The sequence below is a fragment of the Ranitomeya imitator genome, chromosome 1 (genome assembly GCF_032444005.1).
Source record: "Ranitomeya imitator isolate aRanImi1 chromosome 1, aRanImi1.pri, whole genome shotgun sequence".
Taxonomy (NCBI): domain Eukaryota; kingdom Metazoa; phylum Chordata; class Amphibia; order Anura; family Dendrobatidae; genus Ranitomeya; species Ranitomeya imitator.
Genome location: NC_091282.1, coordinates 1176001439 through 1176027483, shown reverse-complemented (window position 1 = coordinate 1176027483; position 26045 = coordinate 1176001439). Strand labels below are relative to the sequence as shown.

General features: G+C 43.5%; 1 protein-coding gene across 2 annotated transcripts in view; it reads right to left on the bottom strand.

Annotated features, from left to right (window-relative positions):
* LDB2 (LIM domain binding 2) overlaps positions 1-26045 on the bottom strand; it is a 569407-nt gene that overhangs the window by 9471 nt on the left and 533891 nt on the right. For both annotated transcript variants that reach the window (XM_069744698.1, XM_069744700.1), the window contains exons 6-8: positions 14419-14542; positions 10849-10985; positions 7984-8058 (exon numbers count right to left, since the gene is read on the bottom strand). In XM_069744698.1, coding sequence (XP_069600799.1) covers positions 7984-8058; positions 10849-10985; positions 14419-14542 — 336 coding nt within the window. The remainder of the gene's footprint in view (positions 1-7983; positions 8059-10848; positions 10986-14418; positions 14543-26045) is intronic.

Sequence of the window (26045 nt, the reverse complement as noted above, 5' to 3'; positions counted from 1 at the left end):
GGAACAGGAAACTGGGAGTGCAGTTGATTTTATTATTTTTACATAGGGTGAGCCGACGGCACTAAAAGAATTTGAACAAGGAAAATCCCTTTAGGACCCGTTGCACTATGCTGTTTCTAGTCTTGTCTTAGGATCTCACACACAGCATATATACAGTCATGGCCAAAAGTCTTGGCATCCTTGAAATTGTTCCAGAAAATGAAGTATTTCTCCCAGAAAATTATTACAATTACATGTTTTGTTATACACATGTTTATTTCCTTTGTGTGTATTAGAACAACACAAAAATAACTGAGACAAAAAAGGCAAATTGGACATAAATTCACACAAAACCTCAAAAATGGACAAAATTGTTGGCACCTTTAACTTTGGATGCACACCCTTTGAAATAAATAACTGCAATCATTTGCTTCCTATAACCATCAACAAGCTTCTTACATCTCTCAGCTGGAATTTTGGACCACTCTTCTTTTGAAAACTGCTCCTGGTCTCTCATATTTGAAGGTGCCTTCTCCAAACAGCAATTTTAAGATCTCTCCACAGGTGTTCAATGGGATTTAGATCAGGACTCATTGCTGGCCATTCCAGCGCTTTGTTTCCATCGATTTCTGGGTGCTTTTTGAAGTATGTTTGGGGTTGCTGTTTTCCTGCTTGAAAACCTATGACCTAGGACGGAAACCCAGATTTCTGACATTGGGCACTACATTGTGACCCAGTGTGAGGGGCAGCAAAACAACCCCCAAAACATGATGAAGCTCCACCATATTTGACTGTAGGTACTGTGTTCTTTTCTTTGTAGGCCTCATTTAGTTTTCAGCAAACCGTAGAATGATGTGCTTTACCAAAAACACTTTCTTGGCCTCATCTGTCCACAAGACACTTTCCAATAAGAATATTGGCGTACTCCCATACATTTTGGCAAACTGCAGTCTAGCTTTTTTATGCCTCTGTGTCAGCAGTGGAGCACTCCTGGGTCTCTTGAAATAGCGTTTAAATTTATTCAAATGTTGACTGATAGTTCGCAGTGACACTGATGCACCCTGGGCCTGCAGGACAGTTTGAATTTCTTTGGAACTTGATTGGGGCTTTTTATCCACCATCTAGACTATCCTGCGTTACAACCTTTCATCAAATTTTCTCTGCCGTCCAGAAAGAATAGCTACAGTGCCATGGGTTGTAAACTTCTTGATTATGCTGCGCACTGTTGACAAAAGACCATAAAGATCTCTGTAGCAGGACTTGTAACCTTGGGATTGTTGAGATTTTTCAACAATTTTGGTTTTAAAGTCCTCAGACAGTTCTTTTCTCTTCTTTCTGTTCTCCATGCTTAGTGTGACACACAGACACACAATGCAAAGATTGAGTCAACTTCTCCCTTTTGTATCCAGTTTCAGGTGGGATTTTCATATTGTCTACACCACTTACTTGCCACAGGTGAGTTTGAACCAGCATCACACGCCTGAAACAAAGTTGTTTACGCGCAATTTTGGAAAGGTGCCAACAATTTTGTCCGGACCATTTTTGGGGGGATTTTGTGTGAAATTATGTCCAATTTGACTTTTTTCTCTGTTTTTTTTGTGCTGTTCCAATACAAAACCCATAATAGAAACATAATAAGCAAATGCCTTGCAGTATATAAATAAACAGCAATAATGCAAGAAAATAATATTGGGTACTTAGTTAACATAATTTTGATTAAAATAAATACAAAAGCCATCCCACCGTGTCATGGTAACCCTAATCGGGACAGTCCTAACTTCAAATATTAAAACCTTACCATTTGTCAAATGACATGCATGTGCATAAGGACTGAGGGACTGAAGCTGGCTAGTAGACACACAGCCATGGGAAATCACATGAATATAATGTCCAGCTCAAAGAAATGGCAGGCCACCCCTATATATGCACAGGGTGCAAACAAACAAGGTATTTGCTTATTATGTTTTTTTTCTTCGGTTTTGTCTGTCTAGTGCCCAGTGTGAACATGCACTTACATGCTGCATGCACACCAACTTATATCCCAGTTAATTTCTTTAGGTTGTTTTTTATTCAGTCTGTTTACACCATGTGCATATAAAGGTGTGGCCTCCCTTTTCCTTGAGCTGAACATTATATTGATGTGGCTCCCCATGGCTGTGTGTCTACTAGCTATCTTCAGTCCTTCTCAGCCCTTATTCATATGACTGTCACTATACAAACGGTAAGGTTTTAATATTGAGGTTAGGACTATCCCAATTAGGGTTACCGTAAAGTGGTTGGACGGCTTTTGCATTTTTTTTTTATAAAGATTATGTTAACTAAGTACCATATATTAATTTCAAGCACTATTGCTATTTAATTACTGTAGGGTATTTGCTTATTATGTTTCTACCTTGGTTTTGTCTGTTTAGTGACCAGTGTGAACATGCACTTACAGGCTCGGACTGGCCCACCGGAGAACCGGAGGATTCTCCGGTGGGCCCAGGCACTGACACCTGCTGGCATACTTGCCAGCAGCTGCCTAGGGCCCCCACTGCTTCAAGGGCCCCCACTGCTCCAGGGGCCCCTAGCCAGTGGCTATGTGGCCCCTGAGTCAAGGGGGCCCGCTCTGTGCCAGCCTATCAGCAGCTGGAGACAGGATCCTGTCCCCGCTGCTAAAGCTAAATGAATATTCACGCTTCTCCACGCCCCTATGGGCGTGGAGAAGCGTGAATACCATTTCTCTTTAATAGCGGGCAGCGTTAGCCGCAGGGTGAGGCTAACGCTGCCCGCATGTAACGCCCCACCACCGCACCACACAAAGCACCGTCACAGCACCACATACACAGGCATACAGTCAGACACACACAGCGCAGTTCACCTCCTGGCAGCAGCAGCACATCCCGGTGTCCTGCTTCCTGTCTGAGACAGCCTAGCTGGATGACGTCATCACCCAGCACGCTGTCTCACACAGAAAGCTGCCGGCGAGGAAGAGGCTGCAGCCTGCAGGGAGGTGAGCAGTGCTGTGTGAGTGTGCCTGTGTCTGTCGGCTACCCAATCACACAGATGGGCACCATCTATCAGCCTGCAGCTGTACACTACCGTTTGCTCCTCCATGCAACATTATGTCTCAATGCATAGTCATGGTGTCTGACATTACTATAGGAGGTTTGAATATACTGTATAAGGGGAACGGATCTGGGATCTGAATTGTGTTAGGGGGTCTGGTCTGAGGTCTGATTATACACGGTGGTTTGATCTGGAGTATGAGATTAATATAGGGGCCTAATTTAGGGTTTGACTATATTTAGGGGGCAGTGGTTTGGAGTCTGGCATTTATATATGGGCATAATATGGGGTGTGATAATATGGGGGGGTCTGGTCTATATTAATATAGGGGTTTGGTCTAGGGTCTTATAAAATATATGGGCTATGATAATATTATAGAGGGTCCAATCTCTGGTATGAAAATATAGGGGGCCTGAACCGAGTTCTAAATATATTTAGGGGGCTAGTCTGGGGTTTGCTATTTATATAAGGGTCTGGTCTGAAATCTGAATTACCATAAAGTGCTGATCTGGGGTCTGATTACATGACGATAGCCTAATATAGGGGGTCTGGATACATAAAGGGCATGTGTGTGTGTGTGTGTGTGCGCGCGCGTGTGTGTGCCTGCGTGTGTGTTGGTGGGGAAGCACAATGATATTGGTGGGGGATGCAATAGTGCAGGCGATGGGCAATGATGGTGTTGGGGGGAGACAGTGATGGAGGTGATGGGCAATGATGGTGGGGGGCAATGATGGTGAGGGGAGGCAACGACGGAAGTGATGGGCAATGATGGAGGTGATGGGCAATGATGGTGAGAGGAGGCAATGATGGAGGTGATGGGAAATGATGGTGGTGGGGGAGACAGTGATGGAGGTGATGGGCAATGATGGTGGTGGGGGAGACAATGATGGAGGTGATGGGCAATGATGGTGGAGGGCAATGATAGTAAGGGGAGGCAACGATGGAAGTGATGAGCAATGATGGTGAGAGGAGTCAATGATGGAGGTGATAGGCAATGATGGCGGTGGGGGAGACAGTGATGGAGGTGATGGGCAATGATGGTGGTGGGGGAGACAATGATGGAGGTGATGGGCAATGATGGTGGGGTGGCAATGATGGTGAGGGGAGGCAACGATGGAAGTGATGGGCAATGATGGTGAGAGGAGGCAATGATGGAGGTGATGGGCAATGATGGCGGTGGGGGGAGACAGTGATGGAGGTGATGGGCAATGATGGCAGTGGGGGGAGACAATGATGGAGGTGATGGGCAATGATGGTGGGGGGGGCAATGACGGTAAGTGGAGGCAACGATGGAAGTGATGGGCAATGTTGGAGGTGATGGGCAATGATGGTGAGAGGAGGCAATGATGGAGGTGATGGGCAATGATGGCGGTGGGGGGAAACAGTGATGGAGGTGATGGGCAATGATGGCAGTGGGGGGAGACAATGATGGAGGTTATGGGCAATGATGGTGGGGGGCAATGATGGTGAGGGGAGGCAACGATGGAAGTGATGGGCAATGTTGGAGGTGATGGGCAATGATCGTGACAGGAGGCAATGATGGAGGTGATTGGGCAATGATGGTGGGGGAGGCAATGATGGAGGTGATGGGGGAGGCAATGATGGAGATGATGGGCAATGATGGTGGTGGGGGGAGACAATGATGGAGGTCATTAGGCAATGATGGTGGTGGGGGAGGCAATGATGGTGGGGGGAGGCAATGATGGTGGCGATAAGCAATGATGGTGGGGGAGGCAATGATGGAGGTGATGGGCAATGATGGCGGTGGGGGCAAGCAACGATGGAGGTGATGGGCAATGATGGTGGTGGGGGAGGCAATGAAGTTAGGGGGAGGCAATGATGGAGGCAATAGGCAATGATGGTGGCAAGAAGCAATGATGGTGGGGGTGGCAATGATGGAGGTGATGGGCAATGATGGCAGTGGGGCAGGCAATGATGGAGGTGATGGGCAATGATGGTGGTGGGGGAGGCAATGATGGAGGTGATGGGCAATGATGGTGGTGGGGGAAGGCAATGATGGAGGTGATGAAATAGGCAATGATGGTGGGGAGAAGGCAATGATGGAGATGGTGGAATGGGCAGTGATGGGGTGGTGGGGGAGAAGAAGGCAATGATGGAGGTGGTGATGAGGACAATGAGGGGGGTGGAGAGGGGCTGCATTATACTTTGTGAGGGGGGCTACATTATTCTCAGGGGACTACATTATATTCTGGGGGGGCTCCATATTACTATATGAGGGGTCCACAGTGTATGCTATGGGGGGCTGCATTATATTCTGTGGTGGGGCTGCCTTATTCTCTCAGGGGGTGACATTATATTCTATGAGGGGGCTACCCCTCTATGATTCTACCCCAACACCTGCTACATAATTAAGACATGTACTACCTTATATTATACCCTGATATTAGCATGTTTTACCACACAATTGGTGGTCTTGTATTTTTTAGGTAGCTGCATAGTGGGCCCCAAGAATGATTTTCTCTGGTGGGCCCAAGGTGCTCCAGTTCGACGCTGAACACTTACATGCTGCATGCACACCAACGTATATCCCAGTTCAATTCTTTTTGTGCCAGTACACACAAACAAAATAAACATATAAAAATAACAAAATATCGGTAGTTGCAATAATTTTCTGGAACAATTTCAATGGTGCCAACATGACATGTGTGTGTATATATATATATATATATACACTTAAACAACAGAATCTAACTCCAAGTAAATCAAACTTCTGTGAAATCACACTGTCCACTTAGGAAACAACACTGTTTGACAATCAATTTCACATGCTGTTGTGCAAATGGAATAGACAACAGATGGAAATTATTGGCAATTATCAAGACACCCTCAATAAGGGAGTGGTTCTGCAGGTGGGGACCAAACTTCTGTGAAATCACACTGTCCACTTAGGAAACAACACTGTTTGGCAATCAATTTCACATGCTGTTGTGCAAATGGAATAGACAACATATGGAAATTATTGGCATTTATCAAGACACCCTCAATAAGGGAGTGGTTCTGCAGGTGGGGACCACATACCACATCTCGGTACCAATGCTTTGTGGCTGATGTTTTGGTCACTTTTGAATGTTGGTTGTGCTTTCACACTGAGACGGACTCTACAACCCACACAAGTGGCTCAGGTAGAGCAGCTCATCCAGGATGGCACATCAATGCGAGCTGTGGCAAGAAGGTTTGCTGTGTCTGTCAGCGTAGTGTCCAGAGGATGGAGGCGCTACCAGGAGACAGGACAGTACACAAGGAGACGTGGAGGGGGCCATAGGAGGGCAACAACTCAGCAGCAGGACCGCTACCTCCAACTTTGTGCAAGGAGGAACAGGAGGAGATCTGCCAGAGCCCTGCAAAATGACCTCCAGAAGGCCACAAATGTGCATATGTCTGCACAAACGGTTAGAAACCGACTCCATGAGGATGGTCTGAGTGACCAAAGTCCACAGATGGGGGTTGTGCTCACAGCCCAACACCGTGCAGGACGCTTGGCATTTGCCACAGAACACCAGGTTTGGCAAATTCACCACTGGCAACCTGTGCTCTTCACAGATGAAAGCAGGTTCACACTGAGCACTTGTGACAGACGTGACAGAGTCTGGAGACGCTGTGGAGAGCGATCTGCTGCCTGCAACATCCTTCAGCATGACCGGTTTGGCAGTGGGTCAGTAATGGTGTGGGGTGGCATTACTTTGAAAGGCCGCATAACCCTACATGTGCTCGCCAGAGGTAGCCTGACTGCCATTAGGTACCGAGATGAGATCCTTAGACCCCTTGTGAGACCATATGCTGCTGAGGTTGGCCCTGGGTTCCTCCTAATGCAGGACAATGCCAGACCTAATGTGGCTGGAGTGTGTCAGCAGTTCCTGCAAGATGAGGGCATTGAAGCTATGGACCCGCCCGTTCCCCAGACTTGAATCCGATTGAGTACATCTGGGATATCATATCTCGCTCCATCCACCAACATCACGTTGCACAACAGACTGTCCAGGAGTTGGCGGATGATTTAGTCCAGGTCTGGGAGGAGATCCCTCAGGAGACCATCCGCTGCCTCATTAGGAGCATGCCCAGGTGTTGTAGAGAGGTCATACAGGCAAGTGGAGGCCACACACACTACTGAGCACCTTTTCCTTGTCATGAGGCATTTCCACTGAAGTTGGATCAGCCTCTAATTTGATTTTCCACTTTGATTTTGAGTATCATTCCAAATCCAGACCTCCATGGGATATTTATTTTGATTTACATTGATAATTGTTCTGTTTTATTGTTCTGAACACATTCCACTATGCAATGAATAAAAATTTGCAACTGGAATATTTCATTCAGAGATATCTAGGATGCGGGATTTTAGTGTTCCTTTTTTTTTATTGAGCAGTATGTGTGTGTGTGTGTGTGTGTATATATATATATATATATATATATATATATATATATATATATATATAGTGTAGCAATGACATTGTGTCTGATATGTCTGTACGACATTAAAGCTTAGTTTAATACATGATTCTCTGCAAGGACCAGACCCTTGACCTACGTTCGAGCAAGGAACTTAGTATTTCACTACCCTCGCCTACTGTATTCTCACCCATCCCTTGTAGATTGTGAGCCCTCGCGGGCAGGGTCCTCTCCTCCTGTATCAGTTATGACTTCTATTGTTTAAGATTATTGTACTTGTTTTTATTATGTATACTCCTCATCACATGTAAAGCACCATGGAATAAATGGCGCTATAATAATAAATAATAATAATAATAACACAACAAAACCAGTCCATATTCCATGATAATTGAGCCCATGCCTTCAATGTATGCAACCATACAAGCATATTTTCAATTGGGATCGATTTAGCAGCAGAGCAAGCCTGCTAAAGGATATTATCATGGAATAGGCACTGGTTTGGCATAACAGGCCCAAAATGTATTTTTGCCTGGGCCCATTACTTACCAAACCGTTCCGTATTCCACGATAATTCCTCCTGACTCTCGTCTTATCGCCTATTAATTTTTTTGTAGTGCTGAGCTGTAAATAAAGGTGAGGACTTTGTTAAAGAAGAGATTTAATAGAGAAGTTACACATATAATACAGATACATTTGTGCATTTAAAGAAAATTATTTGCAAAATATTTCAATAAAATATTGCATTAACATAGTAAAATGTAAAATTTAATGCAGGTTCACTGCTTTTAAAATAAGATCAGGCAGGACTCATAAAATGCTCATATTAATATCATGATTATACAGCTATTTTGCTGGGGATTTTCAAAGTAAGTACATCAGTCTCATTGGGTTTAATAGATCTATCTATGCAGCTTGTATTGCATCCTTTTAAAATCTGTGACAATTCTGACGCATGCTGAGTAGGCTGTTCCTGCTCGCTGTCGTGATACTTTCATTGTGCACCCTTGCCGGCTTGTCACTTCCTTTTTGAACCAGTGAGCGAGCGTCAGCAATTTATCACATTCTATATTAATCTTTATCAATCTTTATTAATTCCCCACATCACATTTTTTATGAATGCAACTTGCTTAATGTCTTCTTTAGACTCTAAATTCTTTTTGTTTCAGGAAATTACATTGACATTAGCAGCAATAGACTAACTGAGACCCTATCTTTTGAAAAGAAGCATCTAATGAGCATGTGCAAAGGTCATTATGAAGGGAAGCTGTGACATCACCTATTGAGTTATCAGCTGTATACAGTAATGCAGGTGTGGGGGTCAATTATGGCCTGCCATGTCCTACTCTCCAACCTCGGGAAAATTCCCGGAGATCGCAGTGCTCATATCGGCAGCTGGCATAACACTGGTCACAGGCTCTTTAATTGCTTTTTACACTGCGAGCGCACACATGCTTTGTTCATTACTGAATGCTGCAGCACATGCAATAAAGGATTTTGTCCTGATGATGGCCATTGCCCGCTTTAGGACATGCTTTGTGGGTGGAGTCAGTGAACTCTGCTCTCAAGTCCCACAGAGGAAGAAAGAATGGCAGGCCCAGCGTCTCCTGTGATGCATATGCTCAAGTTCTAGTATCTCTTGTGTGTGTATGCCCCAGCATCTCCTGTGATGTGTATGCCCCAGCGTCTCCTGTGATGTGTATGCCCCAGCATCTCCTGTGATGTGTATGCCCTAGCATCTCCTGAGATGTGTATGCCCCAGCATCTCCTGTGATGTGTATGCCCCAGCGTCTCCTGTGATGTGTATGCTCCAGCATCTCCTGTGATGTGTATGCCCTAGCATCTCCTGAGATGTGTATGCCCCAGCATCTCCTGTGATGTGTATGCCCTAGCATCTCCTGAGATGTGTATGCCCCAGCGTCTCCTGTGATGTGTATGCCCCAGCGTCTCCTGTGATGTGTATGCCCCAGCATCTCCTGTGATGTGTATGCCCTAGCATCTCCTGAGATGTGTATGCCCCAGCATCTCCTGTGATGTGTATGCCCTAGCATCTCCTGAGATGTGTATGCCCCAGCGTCTCCTGTGATGTGTATGCCCCAGCATCTCCTGTGATGTGTATGCCCCAGCATCTCCTGTGATGTGTATGCCCCAGCATCTCCTGTGATGTGTATGCCCCAGCATCTCCTGTGATGTGTATGCCCTAGCATCTCCTGAGATGTGTATGCCCCAGCATCTCCTGTGATGTGTATGCCCTAGCATCTCCTGAGATGTGTATGCCCCAGCGTCTCCTGTGATGTGTATGCCCCAGCATCTCCTGTGATGTGTATGCCCCAGCATCTCCTGTGATGTGTATGCCCCAGCATCTCCTGTGATGTGTATGCCCCAGCATCGCCTGTGATGTGTATGTCCCAGCATCTCCTGTGATGTGTATGCCCCAGCATCTCCTGTGATGTGTATGCCCCAGCATCTTCTGTGCTGTGTATGCCCCAGCATCTCCTGTGCTGTGTATGCCCCAGCATCTCCTGTGATGTGTATGCCCCAGCATCTCCTGTGATGTGTATGCCCCAGCATCTCCTGTGCTGTGTATGCCCCAGCATCTCCTGTGATGTGTATGCCCCAGCATCTCCTGTGATGTATATGCCCCTACCATATCCTGTGATGTATATGCCCCATCCCAGGAGTCTCCTATTTAATGTATATGCTGCAGCCCCAGTGTCTCCTATATGATGTATATGCCCCTACCATATCCTGTGATGTATATGCCCCAGCCCGGGAGTCTCCTATTTAATGTAAATGCTGCAGCCCCAGTGTCTCTTATATGATGTATATGCCCCTACCATATCCTGTGATGTATATGCCCATAGTGTCTCCTATGTTGTATATTCCACCAATGTCTCCTGTGATGTCCAGACTGAAGCAAATCTGGAAAGGCAGTTGAGTAGCAACGTTATCAATACCACCTAACATCATATGTTTCAAGTTGATCATTTTATATGGCCCCCGAATGATGGGACAACTATCCAAATGGTCCTTGTTAGAAAAAAAGGTTTCCCACCCCTGCAGTAATATAATCCAGTAATGTAATGTTATCGCCTGTGTCAATATAATTCTACCTCAGCTGGTCACAATCCTGCTGAAAAGTCTTCTTGATAGGACAGGAAATACAAGTCCAAAACAGCCCAGTTTCAGCTGTGTTTTTCTTTAATTCATGACATTTCGGGTTGGACCCCAATTATCCTCTAAGCATAGCCACCCAGTGTTCTGTTTTGTGGACCTTTACTAAATGATATTCATGATTATTTGCCCTATGTTTTATACCATCACCTTATGAACTTCTGATTTTTTGGATAATGCCTCTAGCAAAAAAGTCACAATCCAAATATACGAGACCGGCATTAACCAAAGGATGCTTACAGGTACTTGACTGGATAAGTTGAGATTTGCGGCTGGTGCTTTTTTCTTGGAGTATGTGCTGTTTGTGTTGTTTCCTGTACTGCTGTTAGAATTTTTCCTTTTCCGCCTCTTGGTGGTCGTCTGTCTTGTAGGTTCTGCTGCGAGACACAAATAGCTAAATTAGTTGAGCACTTGGAGACATGGCGGTGATATGATAAAGAATTGATAATGACGGCTAATCATGAAAGGATCCACCTGCATCATCTATCCAGGTGACATCCATACAGTGAAGTGAGAGTCATGGGGAGATATAGGGGAGATATGAACCCTCTCACCCATTTCATATAAGATCATTACCATCAGTTTACCAATCTCTACTCTGGGATTGGACATGTCATATTGACACTATGGGACTGTAGAAATGCATGGAGGCCCCAACTCTACCTTGTTTTATTTCCATGTCCAACCAGCATTGAATCTTAGTGTTTTTGGAAGTCTTTTAAGGAAGCTTTCCGCTGATTACATTTCCCAGGGGTGCACTGAGTGACGTGTAAGTCTACTTTCACCAGTGTGGTGGTCTCATCATGGAGAAACCTAACCCCTTGGACGACTCCATAAAGATATCTTACTAAGAGAGAAATAGTCTCCCACATTGCACTGATAAGGGGCAAGAACCCCAAAACACGTGCAAATAGAGGTATTTTTGTTCGGTTTGGCTATTTATTAGTCACTTAGCGAACACTTTAACCCATTAAATAGGACTTGTCACCAGGTTTAAAGTGACCCAGATTTGCTCTTATTTTATGCTCGCTGCTGCCCTGAGTATTCTCCTTTTTTAAAATCCTTCATACGGGTCTAGAGATATGGGACTTTTTATCTAGTGCCAAAGGGGCGTTACTCACAAGACCCTCCTGGGCGTGTGTTTAAAGACCAAAGGGAAAAAACACTAAATAAAAAGCCTTCTCTCTGGAAACTGTATGGCAGATTTAAAAAAAAAAGTAAAAACTACAATACTTAGGGGAGCAACGGGGATAAAATAGGAGCAAAAACTGGGCACTTTTCACAAGGTAACAGATCCTCTTCAATGACCCAGGAATTTTTCATTTTTGAGCTTTCGTTCCAAGAGCCATAATTTTTCTTTTATTTTTCAGTCAACATAGCCGTAGTAGGGCTTATTTTTTACAGGACGAGTTGTAGATTGGAATGATACCATTCATTTTACCATAATCATTTACTGACAAAAATTACAAGTGCTGCGAAATTGTGAAAAAAAAACCTCAACTGTTCTTAGGCTTTTTTTTTTTACAATATTCATTGTCCTGTAAAAATGGTTTGACAACGCGAATTTCGAGATGAGTACGATTACAGCAATACCAAACCTGTCCAGGTTTTCTATGTTCTTGGTGAAAATAAAATCTGAAATATTCAAATATATACAGTATATTCTATGTGTCCCGTCATTTTTATTTTTCGGTCAGTGGAACTGTGTGAAGGCTTGGTTTTTTTGCGTCCTAAACTGATGTCTCTATTGACATTTCTTCAGGGTACACAATTTTTTCAATTTTCTTTTTACTTTATTGCTGTTTAATGTCTGATTTCAATAATTTTATATTTTGATAGATTGTACTTTTTGGGACATGATAATATAAAATGGTTATTTTTCAATTTCTTTATTTTTAAAGTGTGGGGGGGGGGAAGTGAGTGATTCCATTTTTAATATTTTCTAACTTTTTATTTTTTAAAACCTTTTTTTATAATATTTACTATGTTTTAGTCCTGCGATAACTTGAAGACTATCATAGTATTGCATTATATAGGGAAAATGTGGTTCTCCTACGAAGCTCAGCCTGTGTCAGTTATGGGGCCTCCATGATAACCCAATCGGGTACCTGCCACTGAACAGTGTGTATATATATGTATATATATATATATATACAGTGGGGCAAAAAAGTATTTAGTCAGTCAGCAATAGTGCAAGTTCCACCACTTAAAAAGATGAGAGGCGTCTGTAATTTACATCATAGGTAGACCTCAACTATGGGAGACAAACTGAGAAAAAAAAATCCAGAAAATCACATTGTCTGTTTTTTTAACAATTTATTTGCATATTATGGTGGAAAATAAGTATTTGGTCAGAAACAAACAATCAAGATTTCAGGCTCTCACAGACCTGTAACTTCTTCTTTAAGAGTCTCCTGTTTCCTCCACTCATTACCTGTAGTATTGGCACCTGTTTAAACTTGTTATCAGTATAATAAGACACCTGTGCACACCCTCAAACAGTCTGACTCCAAACTCCACTATGGTGAAGACCAAAGAGCTGTCAAAGGACACCAGAAACAAAATTGTAGCCCTGCACCAGGCTGGGAAGACTGAATCTGCAATAGCCAACCAGCTTGGAGTGAAGAAATCAACAGTGGGAGCAAAAATTAGAAAATGGAAGACATACAAGACCACTGATAATCTCCCTCGATCTGGGGCTCCACGCAAAATCCCACCCCGTGGGGTCAGAATGATCACAAGAACGGTGAGCAAAAATCCCAGAACCACGCGGGGGGACCTAGTGAATGAACAGCAGAGAGCTGGGACCAATGTAACCAGGGCTACCATAAGTAACACACTACGCCACCATGGACTCAGATCCTGCAGTGCCAGACGTGTCCCACTGCTTAAGCCAGTACATGTCCGGGCCCGTCTGAAGTTTGCTAGAGAGCATTTGGATGATCCAGAGGAGTTTTGGGAGAATGTCCTATGGTCTGATGAAACCAAACTGGAACTGTTTGGTAGAAACACAACTTGTCGTGTTTGGAGGAAAAAGAATACTGAGTTGCATCCATCAAACACCATACCTACTGTAAAGCATGGTGGTGGAAACATCATGCTTTGGGGCTGTTTCTCTGCAAAGGGGCCAGGACGACTGATCCGGGTACATGAAAGAATGAATGGGGCCATGTATCGTGAGATTTTGAGTGCAAACCTCCTTCCATCAGCAAGGGCATTGAAGATGAAACGTGGCTGGGTCTTTCAACATGACAATGATCCAAAGCACACCGCCAGGGCAACGAAGGAGTGGCTTCGTAAGAAGCATTTCAAGGTCCTGGAGTGGTCTAGCCAGTCTCCAGATCTCAACCCTATAGAAAACCTTTGGAGGGAGTTGAAAGTCCGTGTTGCCAAGCGAAAAGCCAAAAACATCACTGCTCTAGAGGAGATCTGCATGGAGGAATGGGCCAACATACCAACAACAGTGTGTGGCAACCTTGTGAAGACTTACAGAAAACGTTTGACTTCTGCCATTGCCAACAAAGGATATATTACAAAGTATTGAGATGAAATTTTGTTTCTGACCAAATACTTATTTTCCACCATAATATGCAAATAAATTGTTAAAAAAACAGACAATGTGATTTTCTGGATTTTTTTTTCTCAGGTTGTCTCCCATAGTTGAGGTCTACCTATGATGTAAATTACAGACGCCTCTCATCTTTTTAAGTGGTGGAACTTGCACTATTGCTGACTGACTAAATACTTTTTTGCCCCACTGTATATATATATATATATATATTGTATAGTAGATGGATATATAGTACTCACCTGGGGGTGCAACCATTCGCTGCCATTTTTGAAACAAACAGGTTTTCAGACAGTCCCGTGGACTTAGGTTATAGGTTTTATGTCTTGACATTAATTCTTGCATTGGCTCCAGTATTACACACAACTATGATAAAGCACAAATTCAAGATATTACAATCAGCAGCTCCTCGTAGATATCACTGGTTTAATAAGGCTCCCTAAAAGTATATCTTTATTAAATTTGTCCTATTCTGCTCTCTCAGGAAATATCAGTTTTAGTAAATGAAATAAGAAGTTTCATATTTTATTGCTCGGTGTTGTTACGTTTCTCTGTTATTCTTCTTGATTATTCATAATTGAATTGACAACTGGGTGGTACTATTCTCCATGTAAAGAGAATTTGGATTGGATTGGACAGTGTAAGATTGGGCAGGGACACCCCCCCAAAAGGTAACACCCAATTGTCAATTATCTGATACATTTCTACTAACAGAGTAACAGAGGATCGGCATAAAATAAAGATCTAAGAAGAGATGCTTCAAAATTGTCATCCATGGAGACAATTAGTTTCTAAAATAAACAGAAGAGATAGGTTTTCTTAAAAAAAATATTATATATATATATATGACAGTGTATATGGAGAGATTTTAGTTCATCATATTTTGGAAAAAGAAGCAAAATCAAAGCGTGAAAGGTTAAAATGAAGTTCTCACAAGTCCTATTTTCTCACCAGTTATAGGACAGATGTGGTGCCACAATTTGGGCAGTATGAATCGTCGGCATGACTGCAGCCAGGCATAATATTCACTGAAATGCTCCGGTGTTTCAAAGAAAATATACTTTGAAGGGCTGGTGATGAGATTAGTCCAGCCCTGCCCCGACTGGGTTTTCCCAGGGCCGCTTATGAAATTGACAGGACTCTCAGTAAGTAAATGCGAGGGATAGACCTGTCAGTCATCTGCTGTGATGCTGAGGGAAGCTAGCCGAGGGCGGCACCAGACTAGTCTCATCTCTCGCTTTGGTCCAAGCTCGATCCTTAAAGTACATTATCTTTAAAATGCAAGTGAATAATATACCGGTTACAGTTCATGCTGCCAGCTGTAAGGACAGGTTCCATGTCACCAGGTTTTCCCTATATAAATAGATCCAGTAAAGTGTCCAGCTCCACCTAAGAAAATATCTTTATAATCTTTTAAAAAGGTTATCCGGGAATGTTTTTTTAAATATTTGCCTAAAAACTAATAGGCAGAGAGTTGCTAAGAGAGGCAATTACTTGCCTATTCTACCCGGCGCAGGCCGCTCCTGCCAGCGATTCAGGTGCTCCATGTTAATAGAGCAGCTCTTCCTTTTCTGTCTGCTCTGTTGACAGGGTGTGACGCCCAGCGTCATGCTGATTGACAGCCAACTTCCTGCAGTTAGGCAGAATGGAGCCGACGGTCAATCAGCATGACAGCAGCAGTCATGTCCCATCAGAGGAGAGCGGGAGATGAAGAGCAGATCTATTGACGTGAAGTGAAGCTACTGATACGCAGTCAGGAGACCGCTCCGTCCCGGCAGAGATCGGCGACCGGAACGACAGGCAGGTAAGTCCCGTATACATCCTATATGTAGGAGGGCAAGTGATTGTGGGGATAGAGGAGACAATGAGCCCTGACTAACACCCTAGTGAAAGGGGCCTGTCAGGGTTGTAGGTGAGGGTGGTGCCCCGTATGGACAGTGGGTATCTGTGTAAAACTGTACCAAGCTGGCCTTGCGTGTCCCCAGGGGGTGAGGAACGTCACGTTGGTGCAAGTGGGGAGACCGTACCACGCGATCCCTCCGATGTAATAGTGATGACAGGCGGTGTGGCGAGGTGCGAGATCATCACAGCCCTATTTTGGAATACATAGGATAAGTTGATCACTTTGTGGTGTGTTGACAGAAAAATGGCAGTTTTTGGCATTTCTATTTTTTTTTTACTTTGCGGGTTTAATACTGTTACATTTTCATTCATTGAATTTACGTGAATTTGGTGATTCTAAATATGATTATTTCTCTTTATTTTCATAGGAATAAACGGGTATGTATGGGACAGTGCTACTGTGAACAAAGCATCATATCTGCAGACACTATGCTGTAGACCAGGAGGAGGAACTGAGCAAATTAACAAGTAGCTTTGTGGGGAAATAGTTTTTATCTATTTAAATCCCTTCTCCGTGCTCCGGAGTTCAATGAGTCGTCCCAATCAGTGGTTAATCACTATTTCTATATGACTCTGCGTAGAGGTGAAACTGTCAATCGCATAGTAGCACCGCCCACTGGACTCCTAAGGACGGAACGAGCAGATATCTAATGAATAAAATATGCCAAACTCCATCTTTTTCCATGAAAACAATATGTCAAGGATCAAAAACTAAGGCATCTATAGCACCCCAGCTGACACGAAACTACAAATCCCAGCATGATCTGACAGCATCTGACAGCACGCGGCTGTCAGCGATTTCTAGGGATGACAGAGAGTGATAGGTTCGCTTTAAAAATAAGTATTGTAATAAATGTATGTATTTTATTGTGCCTCTCTACCGCCTGTCCATGGTTCTGTCTGGTACTGCAGCTCAGTGCATAGGTTGTGCGCAGTGTAGCAGCTTACACCCGTGACAGCTATTTTTGATCATTCTCTACATCCCCCTGTAAGAGTATTTTCACACTAGGTGTTTTTCCAGCGTTTTTTGATGGTGTCCGCTCCAATAAAATGGCAGGAAAAAAGCTCTCGGAAAGCACTCCAAAAAAAATCTTCCTATTCATTTCTATGGAAAAACGACTTTCTGTTCCTATATTTAAGCTTTCGAGCATCTTTTAAACACTTCAAACTTTCAATAATGGCAAGGGGTTAAACGTGGTGACGACCATTCTACTTTACAATAGAAGTCAATGGAAAGCCTATAATAAAAAACCCGCCTGTGTCTTATTTATTGAGCATTTTTTAAAGCACCACTCCAGATTTTTTTTTATTGGACCCCTGGAGTGGCGCTTTCAATGGAATTCCCCTTCTCTCTGTCTGATACTCACCTGCCGTCAACTTCATCGTTTTCCAGCATCATTCCTGATGGTCTCCGGCGAAAAGTCACCTGCCGGCAGCTCCAGTGTTTCATTGAGCGGTACAGAGGTCACTTTTCAACAGAAGTCTATGAAATCCTTGTTCAAAAATTTTTTTGCAGTAGACAACTCCAAAAAAAAAAAAAGGTTAAAAGGTCAGGAAAAAAATGTAAAAAAAAAAGAAAAAAAAGAAAAAGGCAGCATTTACTGAAGTGGTATCTGCGCTGAAGGGAGGGTTTAAAATATACTACTCTCCCTGCTAGCTGAGATTGCCAGTAGCAGCTACCTACAGCCGCCACTAGGGGGAGCAGATGAAACAAGAATGCTTATAATATCCATTTTAGAAAAACACGACCACGGTGTAATAGTTAGAAGTGCACAGGCACATAAAAGCCCTAACATTAAATGGCCGACAGTCACTAGTTTTACAAATGGTGATATGAAAAGAATCTATATATATATAATTGCCTAAGGGTTTTTCCGTCTGTCTGTCTGTCTGTCCTGGAAATCCCGCGCCTCTGATTGGTCAATCAGCGATGGGCACAGCGACGATGATGTCATAAAGGAAGTAGAAATCCCACGTTTCTGATTCAGCGACGGGCACAGTATCAACGTAGATGTCATAATGGTTGCCATGGCGACGATGATGTGATAAAGGTTGCCTCGACCAATCAGCGACGGGCACAATCTGCCGCGAATTCTGTAATCATCATTGTCCATATACTACGGGGACATGCATATTCTAGAATACCCGATGCGTTAGAATCGGGCCACAATCTAGTTTACTATATAAAGCTGAATGTGTGTATGTGTGTCTGTGTGTGTGTGTGTGTGTGTGTATGTCCGGGATTGGCATCTGCACCGTCGCAGCTACAGCCACAAAATTTTGCACAGTCACACGTCTGGACCCCGAGAGCCTCATAGGCTATATTGTGAGGCGAAATTTTAACCCCGCGCGTTCCAATTCACCAAACAATTTTGCCCCTATCTACATAATGGGGAAAAAAGTGAAAGGAAAAGTGTTGGAGGCGTCGCAGCTACAGAAACAAAATTTTGCACAGTCACACGTCTGGACCCTGAGAGCATCATAGGCTATGTTGTGAGGTGAAATTTTAACCCCGCGCTTTCCAATTCACCAAACAATTTTGCCCCTATCTACATAATGGGGAAAAAGTGAAAGGAAAAGTGTTGGAGGCGTCGCAGCTACAGCCACAAAATTTTGCACAGTCACACGTCTGGACCCTGAGAGCGTCATAGGCTACGTTGTGAGGTGAAATTTTAACCCCGCGCTTTCCAATTCACCAAACTATTTTTCCCCTATCTACATACTGTGGAAAAGTGAAAGGAAAAGTGTTGGAGGCAAATTGACAGCTGCCAGATGTGAACAAGGGGGACTTAAAGAATGAGAGCGATGGCGCCAAGGAGTATATACCGTACAGTTGCTAAGGTGGGACCCCGACATGGGATACTCACCACACACGGGGATATGAACACACACACAAAATGCGCCACACACTACCATGTGCTTGAACACATATACCACCCTCAGCACACATTTCACCACACATACACCAACCTCGCCACATAAAAGTCGAAACACAAAAGTCACCGCTCAAAACTCACCACGCGCAAAACTCGCCACATGCAAAAAATAGGCTCAGGCAAAACTCGCCACAAGTGCAAAACTCACCTCATGGAAAACTCGCCACACGCAAAACTTGCACATGCGGAAAAATTGCCACATGCACAAAATTTGCAACACATGCAAAAGTTGCCTCGCACAAAACTTGCACATACTCAAAACGCACCAGACATAAAACTCACCACGCGCAAAACTTGCCATGCGCAAAACTTGCTGCACACAACTTGCTACACTAACCTGTCACATGCAACTCGACACACAAAAAGTTGCTACACGCATGTTGCCACACAAAACTCATCACACAACTCAACACACACAACTTGACAAACGAAACTCGCCCTAAAACACACACAAGTCTGGTATTAGCCTTCAAAAATAAAAATCTGATTAATAAGCAGACAAACTACAAGAGCAACAAATGTACCATATAGGAAATACGGCAGCTGTCAGTCACATGACCTGTCTATTATGTGTATGTGTGAGCTAATATATACTGCCAGGGGGAGGGCTTCCTGTTGGCTGGGGATTTATCAGGCTGCCAATTTAGCTTACAAATACTGAGGTAAAAATACTGAGCAAATAACGTGTTAACGAGGTCTAATACAGGAGATCACACAGGTATATACTATATACAGGGGAGATGACACACAGATATATACTATATACAGGAGAGATGACACACAGGTATATACTATATAAAGGAGGAGATGACATACAGGTACATACTATATACAGGAGGAGATGACATACAGGTATATACTATATACAGGAGGAGATGACACACAGGTATATACTATATACAGGAGGAGATGACACACAGGTATATACTATATATAGGAAAAGATGACATACAGGTATATACTATATACAGGAGGAGATGACACACAGGTACATACTATATACAGGAGGAGATGACATACAGGTATATACTATATACAGGAGGAGATGACACACAGGTATATACTATATACAGGAGCAGATTACCTACAGGTATATACTATATACAGGAGGAGATGACATACAGGTATATGCTATATATAGAAGATGACATACAGGTATATACTATATACAGGAGGAGATGACACACAGATATATACTATATACAGGGGAGATGACACACCGGTATATACTATATACAGGAGGAGATGACATACAGGTATATACTATATATAGAAGGAGATGACATACAGGTATATACTATATATAGGAGGAGATGACATACATGTATATACTATATATAGGAGGAGATGACATACAGGTATATGCTATATATAGGAGGAGATGACATACAGGTATATACTATATACAGGGGAGATGACACACAGCAGTTATATACTATATACAGGGGAGATGACATACAGGTATATACTATATACAGGAGATGACATACAGGTGTATACTATATATAAGGGAGATGACAAACATGTATATACTGAGGTGAAAATGAGAGGTGTGAGGTGAAAATGAAAAGGTGTGAGTGCAAAATGAGAGGAGTGAGGGAAAATAGTGGAGTGATCGGAAAATGACAGTTGTGAGGTCGAAAAGACAAGTGTTAGGCGGGAATGAGAGGAGTGAGGGAGAAAATGAGAGGTGTGAGGGAGAAAATGAGAGATGTGAGGGGGAAAATTAAAGATGTGATTGGGAAAATGAGAGGCGTGATGGGAAAATAAGAGAAGTGAGGTGCTATAACTAACCACAGATATTTACTATGCCCAGGCAACGCCGGGCTCTTCAGCTAGTATACTAATAACTATCATGTAAGATGCAGCCTGGCCTCCAAGCTGCAGGTTGTAGAGAAAGATTTGCTCACCAGATTGATCTATAGTTAGAGAAAACAATTTAGTGTTACTTGTATTTTATCATTTCATTTCCTCCTCATTCTGTGCTTTAGTGACCAGTGGGGGGATTTTATTAATGGATGGATAGGACCGCCCACCGGACTCCTAAGTTCAAAATGGACAGATTTGAAATGAAAAGTTATACTGAATCTTTTCCCATAAAACTTTAGAATCAGTTTTTGCTCGATTCCATGTTATCTGCCGCTCAGACACCATCTGTAGTGTGCAGCAGTGTAAGTCATCCATATATTATAATGCACCCCATAGTCATCCATAAAGTACAGGGCACCCCATAGTCCTCCATGTAGTATAACGCACCCCATAGTCATCCATAAAGTATAACGCACCCCATAGTCATCCATAAAGTATAACGCACCCCATAGTCATCCATATAGTATAATGCACCCCATAGTCATCCATAAAGTATAATGCACCCCACAGTCATCCATATAGTATAATGCACCCCATAGTCATCCATAAAGTATAACGCACCCCATAGTCATCCATGTAGTATAACGCACCCCATAGTCATCCATAAAGTATAACGCACCCCACAGTCATCCATATAGTATAACGCACCCCATAGTCATCCATAAAGTATAACGCACCCCACAGTCATCCATAAAGTATAACGCACCCCACAGTCATCCATATAGTATAATGCACCCCATAGTCATCCATAAAGTATAACGCACCCCATAGTCATCCATATAGTGTAATGCACCCCATAGTCATCCATGTAGTATAACGCACCCCACAATCATCCATAAAGTATAACGCACCCCATAGTCATCCATATAGTATAATGCACCCCACAGTCATCCATAAACTATAATGCACCCCATAGTCATCCATATAGTATAATGCACCCCACAGTCATCCATAAAGTATAACGCATCCCATAGTCATCCATAAACTATAATGCACCCCATAGTAATTCATAAAGTATAATGCACCCCATAGTAATCCATATAGTATAATGCACCCCACAGTCATCCATAAACTATAATGCACCCCATAGTCATCCATATAGTATAATGCACCCCACAGTCATCCATAAAGTATAACGCACCCCATAGTCATCCATAAACTATAATGCACCCCATAGTAATCCATAAAGTATAATGCACCCCATAGTAATCCATAAAGTATAATGCACCCCACAGTCATCCATAAACTATAATGCACCCCATAGTCATCCATAAACTATAACGCACCCCATAGTTGTCCATGTAGTATAATACACAGCCCATAGTCATACATGTACTAGTATGGCTATTGATAAAAAATATAAAAGAAATACTCATCTTCCCTTCGTTCCCAGCTGCGCGGCGTCCTTGTGAAGCCGATAACGGACTTCGGAGTGTGAGGGGTTCGCATGACGTCACGGTCATGCACCCAGTCACGTGCATGCTGACATCAGCTCCTGGCCTCTATTTGGCTGGCAGCGTATATTGTCGCACATGGACCTGATGGGTCTGTGCACCACAATACACTTCAGCTGGAGGTGCGTCCAAGGATGCACATCCAGTTGACGTTTCCACTGGCATCGGTGGACCCTGACTTGCAGGGCCCTGTCACAGCTGCGGTGTCGTTACTTCGCTGGTAATGTGAAAGGTTCCTTCTAAATAAGTAGAATTAAATATCTGACTGAACCAGTCCGCGGGCCACTACATTTCTATTTCTGTTTATTGTACAATATATTTTCACATAAATTCTATGTAGTCAAAATACTTGCCGCACATTTACATAAAATTAGTAAAAATAAATGAGCAAATTGCCACTTCAGAGAGAAAGAGGACTTGCACGCTATAAAATAAAAATAACTGGAGACCTAAGTTGTTGAGACCTGAGCGGTGCTGCTGCATATGACCACTAGATGGCAGTAATGGCATATCCAGGCCTTGGGAAGGCAACGCACTAATCCCCAGTATAGTATTGCTGCTATTTGAAATAGAAAAACATTCTCTTCCAGCACTGGAATTAATTATACCAGATACAAAAAGGACAAAAACCCCTGCCATGCAAAATACAGCCAGACTAAAAACAAATTCAATGGACAGATATGCACAGGATTATTTTTCACACATTTATAAGAAAAAATACATCTAGTATAAGGGATTGCAATACTCCTGTATGTGCAAATAAATAATGCAACTCATTAAAGGGGACTTGTGTCATTAAAAATAGTATCTGCTCAGCAATCATCATATTATAGGGCAGAAGGAAGTGAGTAGACTGATTCATCATCTTTGGAGAAAAGATTTATTATAACTGGTATTTTTTTTTTCATTTATGTCTTTGCTCCTTCTCTGCTTAGGTGTCCAGTGGGCGGTCTTACCAATGACAGATTTCTTGTTTGACTGTATATACAGATAAAATAAGTAGGACCGCCCACTGGACTCCGAGGCAGAAGAAGCAGAGACACATTATAAATAGAGAAGAGCGAGTATACTCTTTGTTCATGTGATCTCTGAGTATTTGTTATTGTTCGGAGATATAGTTTTCATCGCCTCAGTTGCATGATTTACAGCTGCCAGATACGCTGAATACATGTGAGGAATGCCTGTTTGTTAGGGAATTCCCACATGTATTCAGCTTGTCCAGCAGCCGTAAATCATGCAACTGAGGCGATGAAAACTATATCTCTGAGCAATAACAAATACTCGGAGATCACCCGAACAACGAGTATATTCGCTCATCACTATTTATAAACAAATACAACAGAGGTTAAACTGAATCTTTTGACACAAAACTATATAACAATCTGCTCATCTATTTCTGATCTATTACATGGTGCCTGCAGATAGATATATACTGTAGATAGAATTAGAATCTACCTATCCATCCACCTACCCATCCATCCATCCACCCATCCATCCATCTACCCAACCATCTACCCATCCATCTACCCAAACATCTACCCATCCATCTACCAAAACATCTACCCATCCATCCATCTACCCAGCCACCTACCTATCCATCCACCCATCCATCTACCCAACCATCTACCCAACCATCTACCCATCCATCATCCATCTACCCATCCATCCATCTACCCAACCACCTACCTATCCATCTACCCATCCATCCATCTACCCAACCACCTACCTATCCATCTACCCATCCATCCATCTACCCAACCACCTACCTATCCATCTACCCATCCACCCAACCATCCATCTACCCAACAATCTACCCATCCATCCACCCATTCATCCATCTACCCAACCACCTACCTATCCATCTACCCAACCATCTACACATCTATCCATCTACTCAACCATCCATCTACCCAACCATCTACTCATCCATCCACCCACCCAACCATCCATCTACCCAACCATCTACTCATCCATCCATCCATCCATCTACCCATCTACCCAACCATCCATCTACCCAACCATCTCCCCATCCATCCATCTCCCCAACTTTCCATCTACCCAACCATCCATCTACCCATCCATCCATTTATCCAACCAGCAATCTACCCATCCATCTACCCATCCATCCATCTACCTATCCATCCATCTACCCACCCACCCACCCATCCATCTACGCATCCATCCACCCACCCATCCATCTACCCATCCACCCACCCATCCATCTACCCATCCATCTACCCAACCATCCATCTACCCAACCATCTATCCATCCATCTACCCAAACATCTACCCATCCATCCATCTACCCAAACATCTACCCCTCCATCCATCTACCCAACCACCTACCTATCCATCTACCGATCCATCCACCCAACCATCCATCAACCCATATACCGAACCATCCATCCATCTACCCAACCATCTACCCATCCATCCATCTACCCAACCATCCATCTACCCAGCCAGCAATCTACTCATCCATCCATCCATCCATCCATCTACCTATCCATCCATCTACTCAACCATCTACCCAACCATCCATCTGCCCAACCATCTACCCATCCATCTACCCAACCAGCAATTTACCCATCCATCCATCCACCCACCCATTCATCCATCTACCCAACCACCCACCTATCCATCTACCCACCCATCCATCTACCCAACCATCTACCCATCCATCCACCAAACCATACATCTACCCAAACATCCATCTACCCAACCATCTACCCATCCATCCATCTACCCAACCAGCAATCAACCCATTCATCCATCTACCTATCCATCCATCCACTCAACCATCCATCTACCCAACCATCCATCTACCCATCCATCCACCCATCCATCTACCCAACCAGCAATCTACCCATCCATCTACCCATCCATCCATCTACCTATCCATCCATCTACCCATCCTTCCATCCAACCATCCATCTACCCATCCATCCATCTACCCAAACATCTACCCATCCATCTACCCAACCACCTACATATCCATCTACCCATCCATCCACCCAACCAACCATCCATCTACCCATCCATCTACCCATCCATCCACCCATCCATCCACCCATTCATCCATCTACCCAACCATCCATCTACCCAACCATCTACCCATCCATCCATCTACCCAACCAGCAATCTACCCATCCATCTACCTATCCATCTATCTACCCATCCATCCAACCATCCATCTACTCAACCATCTACCCATCCATCCAACCATCCATCCATCCACCTACCCACCCAACCAGCAATCTACCCATCCATCTACCCATCCATCCATCTACCTATCCATCCATATACCCATCCATCCACCCAACCATCCATCTACCCAACCATCTACTCATCCATCCATCTGCCCATTCATCCATCTACCCATCCATCAACCCATTCATCCATCTACCCATCCATTTACCCAACCATCTACCCATCCATCCATCTACCCATCCATCCATCTACCCATTCATCCACCCATCCATCCATCCATCAACCCATCCTTCCATCTACCCAGCCATCTACCCATCCATCCATCCATGTATCCATCCACCCATCTATCCATCCATCCATCAATTCAGCCATCCATTCATCAATCCATCTACCCATCCATCCACCCATCCATCTACCTATCAATCCAACCATCTACCCATCCATCCATCAATCTTATCACACGCCGTCGCCTCTTGCCTCCTGTTCTCATGAGTATTG